At 31.5% G+C, this 12,059-nt stretch overlaps 1 protein-coding gene and 1 long non-coding RNA gene across 4 annotated transcripts; both read right to left on the bottom strand.

Annotated features, from left to right (window-relative positions):
* Positions 1 to 1,177: 1,177 nt before the first annotated feature.
* Positions 1,178 to 1,705, bottom strand: LOC141660218 (uncharacterized). Its single transcript, XM_074467181.1, has one exon. The coding sequence runs from the start codon at positions 1,703 to 1,705 to the stop codon at positions 1,178 to 1,180; it is 528 nt and encodes a 175-aa protein (XP_074323282.1).
* A 6,325-nt stretch (positions 1,706 to 8,030) lies between these two features.
* Positions 8,031 to 11,692, bottom strand: LOC141724199 (uncharacterized). Of its 3 annotated transcripts, none has more exons than XR_012576537.1 (6): positions 11,513 to 11,692; positions 11,246 to 11,418; positions 10,208 to 10,404; positions 8,870 to 9,005; positions 8,558 to 8,644; positions 8,031 to 8,328 (listed from the first exon to the last, which is right to left on the bottom strand). It is a non-coding gene; the product is annotated as an uncharacterized LOC141724199 (long non-coding RNA). The 3 variants fall into 3 exon arrangements; XR_012576538.1 differs by having other exon boundaries at positions 8,779 to 9,005; positions 10,208 to 10,359; XR_012576536.1 differs by having other exon boundaries at positions 10,208 to 10,359; positions 11,513 to 11,688.
* Positions 11,693 to 12,059: the final 367 nt, after the last annotated feature.

Genomic DNA, 12,059 nt, shown 5'->3' with positions numbered 1-12,059 from the left:
GCCAGATTGAAACGATGCGGAGTCCACAACCATTAACGGGAACAGATGTCGATCATTTGTTGGTTGGGTGTGAAAACCATTTTGGGGAAAAGATTAAAAAGAAGAGAAAGCGATAAAATAACAACCCATTTAAGAAGAAGTCATTTTTTTCGATTTACCTTATTCGGAGCATAATCTACTCCGACATAACCTCGATGTTATGCATATCGAAAAAAACATTTATGATAAAATATTAGGTACTTTACTTAATATTAGGGGGAAGTCAAAAGATCACTTAGCTGCCCGTTTGGATTTACAAGAAATGGGGATTCGAAAGTCCCTTCATCCGCTTAAATCTGCCGATGGGATGAAGCTTGAAATTTTTGCCGCAATCTTTGACATGACAAATAAAGAGAAAGAACTGTTTTGCAAGGTATTGAAGAATGTGAAACTTCCTTACGGTTGTGCCTACAATATCAGTATGTATGTGCACACAAAAGAGAGGCAGGTAGAGGGGTATAAGAGCCACAATGCGCATTTTAACTCCACTACTTGTTACAATTTGCTGTGAAGAAATCATTAAAAGCTGATGTTGCAAAACTGTTAATCAGATTTAGCGCATTTTTTAGGGGTCTATGGACTAAGGTCATTCACTTGGATGATATCAATAGGCTTCAAGAAGAAATTATCGACATCCTTTGTGAATTTGAGATTATTTTCCTCCTGCCTTCTTTGATATCATGGTGCACCTTCCCATTCATCTTTATAAAGAAATTGAGTACGGCGGACCAGAACACCTGCGATGTATGTATCCTATTGAGCGTTATCTTGTCAAGCTAAAAAATTACGTTCGTAATAGGACCAAACCCGAAGGTTCAATTGCAGAAGGCTACAATAGCCCACTTATGGCGTAGTGGTAGCAATCTCTTTTGAAGTGTCCATTCTTGCCGCTTCTATAACATTTATATGCTTTTGAATCCATCTTCGCACAAAAAGCTTTTCCTTTATCTCTCTTGATTCTATTCTTCCTTTCAAACAATTACTTGATTTTCTTTGTCATTAAAGCCATTTCTTTATATGAATCTAAATCTTTGTCTGACTCTAGCTTGCTAACAGTGGAGGACAGAGCTAGATTCTTCATTTTCTCAGTTGGTAGCTTGGCACGTTCAGATTTGCTAGCTTCAATTCTAGTCTCAAATTATTCCATCTCAGCAAAGATAGTAAGATGATCCATTGTATCAACATTCAAAGCAGATTCCAAAGCTGTAATTTTGTCTTGATAAAAAATAGGAACCGAGCTAAGTACTTTTAGGTTAATTTCTTCTTGAGGAATCTTCTTTCCCAATATTTGTAGACCATTGATTGTGTTTTGAAATCTTGCTTGAGCATCCTTGGTAGTTTCACCATCTCCGAGCTTGAAATTCCCAAAATCATTCATTATAGCACTAAGCTTTACTTCTCTCAAAGCTTTAGATCCTTCATGATATGTTTCATGAGCATTCCAGATCTTCTTTGCAGTCTTGAGAGAAGATATTTTATCATATTCAGCTTGATTTAGACCCATGATCAGCATGCTCCTAGTTTTTCTATTGTAGTCGATCTTTAATAGTTCGTTAGGAGTAAGTACATCAATATATTTGACTCTCCCTTTATCATCTTTGAACTCATATGGTCCTTTATGAACAACCCTTAAAACAAGTAGATATCTGGATAAGTTAGTTTCCATTTGACCTTTCCACCAGTTCTAATGGTCAGCTCCCGTGAGAATAGGAGTTCTCAAATCAGGTTTTTCAAGAATTAAGTCGGCCATTTGATCGATACTTTTCCTATTACATAAATGTTAGTATACAAATTCTATGATACTAAGTGAAATTCTACACCTAGATGGGGGTAAATAGGTTTTATGGCTAACTAATACCGATTTTAATAAGTTATCAAATTTTTATCAAAATGTCAAACAAGTTGTTGTTAAGTTCAAATATATATTGTCAACACGCTTACACTCGATATACAATATGGAAAATAAATAAGAGCATGTAAACAACACATAGACTTTTCGTCATGTTCGACCCCTATCTCTATCGGTCTACGTCCCGGTCACTTACCAACTTGGTAAGATAATATATTATTAATCAGTAAAATGATACGATTACAAGATTCAATAATATATCTTACTTATCTCCTGTTCCTGATAGCAGCTTGCTGATAACACCTGTTCCCTTGAGTAAATTGCTTTCTAAGCCCTATACCAAACATTTATAGCCTTCTTTAGCAATCTACTCCCTGAACTTTGTTATCCAAGTTCAACTCCTCAGTAACAACAATTACACCTTGAATAATACAAATCGAATAGAAAGTTACAACTCAAATGATGAACTCAATACATATATACGTGTATATTCTAGATCTCAAACTAACATAATATTCAATGAATGTAAATTGTATTTTCCCATATGGTATGGGGTATATTTCATGGATCAATCTTCTTCTGAAAAAATAGTATACCCCTGTGCTATTATAAATTACGTTAACATTCGATTAAACCTACAACTACCGATCTTGACCAAGTCTCACCAAAAAGTTTGTTTATTTAAATTCGAATGTTAAAGTAATCTAGTAACACATTTAAACTAGAGATAAGATATATATAAAAAGAGTTCGATACATCTATCTTTAGTTTAAATAATACCATTCTTGAAGTAAGTTATTTCAGATAAGAAAACCATTAGAAACAAGTACCTAAAAAATAAGAAAATAGTTTTGGATAAAACATTCGAATATCCGAGGAGCTCTAATCTAGATAAACACATTAAATATATTATAGAGTCCTTAAAAACATATTCCTTTTAAATCTCCTTGTAAACCGCAAATCTGGTTTATGATGATGAACATGTCAGTTGTTAATGTAAGCTTGCTTTTAAGCCTTGTTAGCTTATTGATGAACAAAATATGATTACTGTAGAAAAAGGTTAGTAACATTTGTATAAATTACACACAACTAACTGAGATAAGAATAAAATAAGTTGTAAGCTAGCTAATAGTATGATCATCATAATCTTAAGGGTATTAGTATTTAGGTAGATAAGATGGATTATGGAATGGTCTTATTCTCTCGAGTCATATTTATTAAATCGGTCGTATTTAGTATACGAGCCGCTAAATTGTACCACTTAAATTCGACCAAAACTGGTCGAATTTGTTTTTCACCTAAAATTTAATTTTCTGAAAATATTTGAAACATTCGCTTAAAATATAAATTTGACCGTATATGATTAGAAACATTGGTCTAAATTTGACTGAATGTGGTCGAATTAACGACCACCATATATTAGTAAAAAAATCTCACTGGAAAATTTTTGGATTCCGACGAGCTTCAAAAATTTCAGCAACTGTTTCGATAACTCCGATGTTGCAAAAAATATGGTTTTGTCGGTTCAATTTCACACACCAAATTACTCTACATTGTTATCACAATCCAAAAAATGACTCAAAAAATGACATATTAATGATATAATTCATTTTCCCAATAAAATGGTGATTTTTCCGACCAACTCAAAATCATGTAAATTTTTGTGAAGTTCGACCCTTAATATCACAAAATAAAGCTAATAACGTATACAATCGATTATCAATAATTATATTTACATTAATCAATAATGGAAGAGAAGGGGATTGGTAAATGATGAAACGGAGGTTGGATGAAAAAAAAGAAGTTGGCCGGAAAAGAAGAAGTGGGCATGGGACGGGAGGGGAGGGGAGGGGAAAAGTGACGGTGGGGGATGGGTGGGTTAAGTTAAAGTATCTTATTTAATTTAAAATTTTTAGAGTTTTATTTTATAAAATGAAAAAGCAACCGTCGGATTATTTTTTCCGTGGTTGAATCTGGTGTGTTCAATCTAAATCACGCGGATCGCTAGCATGCCACCAAATTTAAGTGCCATCGGTTGTATTTAGTAGTGTCAATTTATAATTTTTCCACTTAGTTTTATATTATGAAAATTAAAATTGTAATATTATTATTGTTTAATCATTTCATTATAAAATATTATATTATTATAAATATTAAAATATATTTTAACAACTATTTAATATACTAAAAATGAAATCGTAATTTTGGTTGACATAAAAACCACCGAAAATAGTTTACAGTATAATTTACGATTATAATTTATTTCAAAAAAAAATATTATAATTTGTTCAATTTTTTCATAAAATATTATCATTTTATAATTTATTTTAATAACTTGTTATTTTAATAAAAAAATTGAAATTGTGATTTTGATCAATTTTTATGATAAATTCCATTAAAGAGAGTGTGTGGTGAAATTTAGAATTATGTTTAATTATACTTTATTTGTTAAAATAATCAAGATCTAATGATTAAAATACATTTATTTATTAAAAATAAATATAGGTATGGAACTAAACACTACGGAAAGTACTAGTCAACCTACTTGTTCACTGTTAAAATAGAAAACAATATACATTTATTTCTTTCTAAATTCTTTATCGTATCATTAAATTTATAGATCTTGACATCTGTATGGGACAATACATTAGTAAGACGTACTAGTCGAATTAGTAGTTGACTGTTTTAAAAGCAAACAATATACATTTATTTTTTTCAATTTTTTTATCATATCACTAAAGTATATACATATTGAAATCTTTAGGGTTGGATCATTTATAAAAAAAATTTAAGAAACCAAAACATGACTAAAGCTAGTGAGAATTACTACTCAAACTAGTGGTTGACTGTTAAAATAGCAAACCAAATACTTTTATTTTTCTCTAAATACTTTTATCATATTACTAAAATATATAGATCGTGACATTTGTAAGGTTTGATCATTCATAATATTTTTTAAAAAAAATCAAAACATCCGTATGAAACTAAACATGAGTAAGAAGTACTAGTCAAACTACGAGTTAATTATTTAAATACCAAAACAAATACATGTATTTTTTCTTAAATTTTTATCATATCACTTAAATATATAGATATTGACATCTGTACGTTGCATCATTCATAAATATTTTTTAAAAAATTAAAACATCAGTATGTGACTAAACACTAGTATGAAGTACACATTAAACTACTAGTTGACTGTTAAACTAGCAAACCATATAGATTTATTTTTTTATAATTTTTTTATCAAATCACTAAAATATATAGATATTGATATGTGTAAGGTTGGATCATTCATAACTATTTTTTAAAAAGCGAAATATTCGTATGAGACTAAGCAATAGTAAAATTTACTTGTCAAACTACTACTAGACTCTAAAAATAGCAAACCAAATATATTTATTTTTTCCTAAATTTCTTATCATATCACTAATATATATAGATATTGATATCTGTAAGGTTGAGTCATTCTTAAATTATTTAAAAAAAAATCGAATCATGAATATCGGACTAAACGTTAGTAAAAAGTATTGATCAAACTACTGATTAACTGTTAAAATAGTAAATTATATTCATTTAATATTTTCTAATTTTTTTATCATATCATTAAAATATGTGGATTTTAATATTTTTTTCCCGAATAGCTCGGTTCGTGAACAACGTTTTTGAAATCTTTGTGCACTCCCTTTGATCCAACAGTTGTAGTACAAAGTTACCAGGTTACTCAATTATCTGTTTTTTTTAAAAAAAATTGTAAATAATAATTATAAACGAATGGAGTAATATTAGATAAATACAACAAATTTCTACTAAATTTACAATTTTCAGAATGGCGGGAAATTCGCCCCTCATTTTTGCAACAAAATTTTTAAAATTGCTGAATATTTCGCGCCAATTCAAATTATAAAATTCTTCTGAAATCGATTGAATTTAGGAGTGGCATATTAATTTTCTGGCGGTAAAATTCGTCCCGATGCGGTTGAATTTAAGAGTACAGTTAAACTTAATCATAAATGGTCGAGTTTGTTGCTAAATTCGACCGCCTAAATACGATCGTATATAAATACGACCACATGAGGTTCAATTTAGCGTGTGTCCTTAAATTCTGCCGAAAATGGTTGAATTTGATCCGTGGTATTTGTTCAGTTGTATTTAGCCTTGTTTACCCTCCTATAAGTTTAAACTCTCAAGATTCTTGTTTGCCCGGTGATTTAGTAGTCATACAGAATGAGTATGATGATGAAATCGCAGCACTTGTGGAGGACCCTCCTAGTAGTTTAAACTATCAGGATTCTGGTTTGTAGGCTGATTTAGTAGCCATACATAATAAGTATGATGATAAACTCGCAGCAATTTTGGAGGAACCTCCCCGCACTTTAAACTCTCAAAAGATTCTGGTTTGTCTACTGATTTGGCAACTTAGAATAATGGACCCCAGTGGTGGCGGACATGTCCAAAGAATTTGAATTACCACATGATTTTTATATGCCACCCACTGAGCCGAAAGATTTCGGGATTGACAGCTGGTTGGAGGACCTATTAAATGGAAAAGACTGGGCAGAGTCCTACTCATAATAGAAATCTGATTGAAGCATTTAAGATGGAGAAATCGGGACAACTGGTGTTTAAAGATTCCGACTTTTCTTCCGCCACCAGCAGTGATTTCGGTCATGGAGGAGTGTTGTCCAGCTAGTAGGACAAATTCTCTTGTTTTATCCTAGACTTTTTTGTAAAAAAAATTTCGATATGCCATTTTTTTGGTACTTTATTTTCTTATATAAGGTTTATTTTAAGGATATGATTGAGCATGCATGATAGTTTTTTGATAAATGTCTTCTTATTTTCAACCCAACGAAGATTAAATATCTTAATATTTAACATTTAATTGATCTTGTTTCATTAATATAATATGTTTGGAAATTCAAAATTGGTTGCAAGTTCAACATTTTGTGACAAATTTAGATTTAGAATTAAATTTTAATTCTCTCACAAATAAAAATATTATTCACAAGTTTATATTTTAGTCCCAATTTCAAGACTTGCACATTGAAGTTTTATCTAGTGGATTTCATGTGCTCAATTTTAAATTCATCATTTTCTACGACCGGATACGGTAGGTTTCACTTTTCCACGTTATCTCACAATAAAAAAGAGGTCATTTTAATTTTGCCATTTCCTATTATTTTCGAGTGTGTATTCAAGATGAAAGCTGCTAGTATTATATACGACAAACCAAAAAATTGAAACAAAATCGAAATCAAACCGATACCGATAAAAATTAGTAAAAAATAAACTAAAAAGATCGAGCTAGAACCAAAATCAAAAAATTTAGAACCGAGCCGATTTCATCGGTGTGGTTCATATTGTTGGCTTTTTTAATGCTAAATGTTATCATATTAGAGCATATTGTAAGTTCTTGTGACATCAAAAGTTTTAGGCACTTTTTTTGTTTCGTATGTCATGAACTTCAGCGGGCTACTATTTCTGTGAACTTGAAACGCTTAAACTATTAAATTAATTAGGAGAATAAGTAGCGCTTTGCAACGATACTATATTAATATTTTAAATTTTTTATCAAATATAGTACACTACAAGAAATCTGGCCATTTACGACAGTTTTTTTGAACTGAAATCGTCGTAATTGAGCCATTTACGACGGAAAAAAATCGTCGTTTTTGGTCGAGTAGTAAGTTCGTTTTTTCGTCACAAGATAAAATTGCGTCGCAAGTTAGGAAGTCGGGGCCCACATACTCAATAAAATAATCAATCAACTTACGACGAAATTTATTGTCGTAAAATACCAAAATACGACGAACAATAACGTCGTAAGTTATGTACTTACGACGGAAGAATGTGTCGTAAGTTAGAAATTTAAGCTGGGAAAATGAAAATTCAAAAAAATATTTTTAAATATGAAAATGGATACATTACGACGAAATATATGAAGAACAACCGTCGTAAGTTCATTTTACCGGAATAATTACCACAAAATGTTTGAAGAACAACCATCGTAAGTTTGTTTTTCCAGAATAACCAAAAACTAAATTTTCAGTATCCGGCCATTTTCGGCTTCCAATTTAAATTCTGAACATGCCAAAATCTTATGCAATCGGAAACTCAAAACAAACTTTAAACCTCGCAATCAAGTCATAATACATAATTTACATTAGTTATACCGTAAATCCGTACTAATTCACAATCAAAAGTAGAAAGCCAATTAAAATTCAGTTTACAAACACCCACAAACCAAATTCAGTTTACAAGCACAACTTGGTTATCTTACAAATCAGGTTTCCTGATTAACACAGTAGATATAACTAATTAAAATAAAATTACTGTAGCTAATGGAGGGAGTAACGATTAACATCTTTATCTTCATCTTCATCATTGTTGCTTCGGAAGTCATTGCCATTCAATGGTGCGTTGTCAATTCTAGTACCCTGCATTAAAAAATATATAAATTCTGTAAAGTGCAATTAACTTGATACCAAATAACAGAAACTTTCACCAAATAGCAGCATTTGCATGACATGACTAACTGTAAAGCCACATATACGCACGTATACAAAAAAAAAATTGCTTAAAATAGTAAATCTTATTAGAACATAGGCTGATCAGGAGTTGTTCAATGTAGCTATTAAAACAATGCTAAATGGATTTAAAACAAACCATCTTAGCTCGGCCTTTGGTAGTCTGAAATTGTTGCTATGCATTCTGCCTCTTGAAAGCATGTATCTTCTTACGTTTATCGGCTTTCTATCGACAATAAAACACTTTATCAATAAAATATTAAGCGAAAATTGTGCAGGACTTAAGTAAAGCACGACAATGAAAGTAAAGAAAAGAGGGGAACTTCAGTGTTAATAGATAGAAATATGGGCAACAACTGCCTAGGTGAACAAGACCCCTTCAACTTGACATAGCAGTTCCAACAATGTACAAGGAGTGATACATAAGCATGAAACGGAGCACTATGAATACCTCAGTTATCATTTGAGCTTGCTTAGCTAGTCCTCTCTAAAAGAATAATGATTTGCTCCAAAAGCTTCACATATTTTTAGGATTTTATTCTTTGCTTTTCCTCAGAGACGAAGACCGCAAATATATTTTTCTCAACCTGTATGATAATTCACCATCAGGAAGTCAATATTATCATATACGACTCGTATGTATATAAAAAATGATGCAAGCAATAACAATTATAGGTAAAAAAACTGAATAGGTAATGAAAGGACTACATATACTTTACGCAATTTCTCTACGAAATAAACTTTTCAGTTTTCACTACATCATCTCAAGTGAATATAATCAACCAAATCCAGAGGTATCAACCTTTTCCCCAGAAACAGGATCAATGACTGGGTGCCGGACAACAACCTGCTTCAAGTACACATTACCCCCGGTAGCACGAAATAAAATCCTTTCAAATGACATAGATTTCGCTTTAGGGACAAGACCGCTTATAAAAGCCAATTTAAATTTTTGCAGAATACGATATATGATGCGAGGTATGATAGAAAATGGGGCAAGACAAGGTGTAAGAGAAAGTATTGAGCTGCATGCTACTTTGTTGGCTCAAAATGTACGCCTAGTTGATCCTATGGACATTGCTTCCGACAAAGAACAAGTTTTAGCATCACTACAGGTGGAGCCACAGTCGGACTTTGGAAACTGGGTATCCAGTATTTTGCTAATTTTACGACAACTTCTACCATTTTTATGGGGTTTTATCTGCTTTTGCACCTCTGCTTAACCATATCTAACACAGTTCAAGGGGCTTTAATTTGTTGGGTTGGACTTGCCAGATTCTGTTGGGGAAGTTATTGCATGTTTTATATTAGTTCTTCAAGGTCAACAGGTGCTGGAACTTGTATCACGTTTTATGCATGCCAGGGTTAAGAGAGGTATTTACCTAAAGTATGTATGTTCTTCAAGTCAATTTTGCAATTAATTTGAAGTAAAATGTTTACTCTCCTACTAAGAACCAGGTGATTTAGTAAGTACAGTCTCTTATATATTTAACTGTGGTATGATACTGATAATTTGAGTTTGGTACTGCCAACATGCTATACATATCTAGATATTGCGTTTCTAACCTAAATTAAATCAAGAGATACATATTTTTGTACTTTCTACGTTCTTATTGATTCCTACTACTTCTCATCCAATCCAACTAGATAATATTTGTTTGTATTTAGCCATACAATTTATTGTGTTGTTGCATCAATCTTTTTCTGTTAACTTATCTCATCATTTCATAATTAAAACCATAGGCAGTGACCATGGAGTTAAAGCACAGGGGGAAGGGTGGTTACTAACCGTTGCCTTGCTTGAAGGGAACAACTTGGCCACTGTTGAGTCAACTGGGTTCTCTGATGTTTATGTAGTGTTTAGCTGCAATGGTAGGACTAAAACCAGCTCAATCAATTTCCAGAAATCTGATCCTCTGTGGAACGGTATGTTTCTGGTTTCTGTATTCAACAATTGGCATGTTACTCTGGTGTTACATCGAATTGCTACATGGGGAAAAGAAAATGTCTCAAGCATGGAACTTAATATCCTATTCCTTGACTAGTTTAACATTATTAGCCTTGTTATCTGATTAAAATTTTGGCGTGAACTTTTCAGAAATATTTGAATTTGATGCAATGGATGAACCCGCACATCAAACCCCGAACTTTACTGGTAGCGTTAAATTCCGATCTAAAAACCAGCAAATGGCTAATAAACCATACTCTACGCAACAATATAACTTCACTGCTAGACAATTAGAATTAGCACAATTACATGTACATATATACACATAGAGATAGAGAAATGTGGCATATTAAAACCCTTATTCAATTTGCTTCAGCAACTATTCCGATCTAATAAGAGCAAATTTCTACTCTTAGCAAACTCTCCTCAATAACAACAATTAAATTTTAAAATACAGATCAATTCTATTTAGGACTCATACTTTGATATTAAACTTGTGACTAAAATCAGCACCACTGCATTTATATTAAACTTGCTATTTCATAGATTGCTCTATCAATTATAGGAGTAACATTTAGTATGCTCCCATAATCGATTACTCCGTCAAAAACTTGAAATTATTGATACTACCACACTTTCCACTTCTACCTGTTAGTTATATAAAAGCAAAGCAAGCTACCTGGTCTACCGGTTATACAATACAACACACTTTCCACTTCATCGATCTAGTTGTTATTTTGTCGTCATTGATACTACCACATTTTCCACTTATATCAAGCCATATAAATGAGACAAAAAAACACTTAAATACAATTATTTCATAAAGTTAAAAATCCAGAAATTACAAAAACAAAAATTATTTTTTGTGTGTGCAAATACCATTGTCATGGATCTCAAAATCTTGAGATCTCAAGTCAAAACTAGAATCCATTTCTTCATCTTCTTGAGGCCTTCCTTGTTTTCTCAACTTCTCAACTACCATCAACAAACTCCTTAACTTCCCAGGAGACAATCCCTTTCCTCCAATTCCCTGAAAATCAACTGAAGAGGACCTGAAATGAAAGAGAGAACATAATAAGTCGAGTTTAAGTAGAGAAACTTTGATGTGAACCCTAATTGAAATCTAGAACCCCAATTTGAAGAAACCTTAATTAAAGCTTTCAAATTTGACACACAACCGTGTCCAGAGAAGCTGAAATCAATTAATTTGAAGAATCTTTGACTAGATCTATACTTAAAGTAACGAAAGGGAGAGAATAAGAGTTAGGGGAGAGAGGAAGAGAGAGAGGGAGTTGGAAGAGCGAGAGAGACAAAGAGGGGTTAATCAAAAACATGATTAAGTGAAAAAATGAATAGGTGGCCCGTAAAAAAATGAAATAATGAGGGCGATTTAAAATTTACCTGTATTTTAAAATTTATATAAATATATTAAACAAAATTCTTAAATAATATTTAAATATCTAACTCATTTATCTATAAGATTTTATTTATTTAAAAATGTATTTATCACTTTTATATTATTTATTTATTTAGGACTGAAAGTATTACTTAATTTTTTCTTTTACATTTAAATTACAACATATTATTAATTTAGTAAAATAAAATATTACTTAAAAATAATAAAAATATTGACATCTATATGATTAGATACTCAAAAAACAAAAGATGTATATATTTTAGTGATTCGATGAAA

Source organism: Apium graveolens, chromosome 5, assembly GCF_009905375.1.
Source record: "Apium graveolens cultivar Ventura chromosome 5, ASM990537v1, whole genome shotgun sequence".
Taxonomy (NCBI): Eukaryota; Viridiplantae; Streptophyta; class Magnoliopsida; order Apiales; family Apiaceae; genus Apium; species Apium graveolens.
The sequence above is the reverse complement of the archived record's forward strand: the minus strand, read 5'-3'. Positions and strand labels throughout refer to the sequence as shown.

What these genes read in the sequence shown, in the direction of transcription:
- LOC141660218 (XM_074467181.1), bottom strand. Translation starts at nt 1,705, where the DNA reads ATGGAAACTAACTTATCCAGATATCTACTTGTTTTAAGGGTTGTTCAT.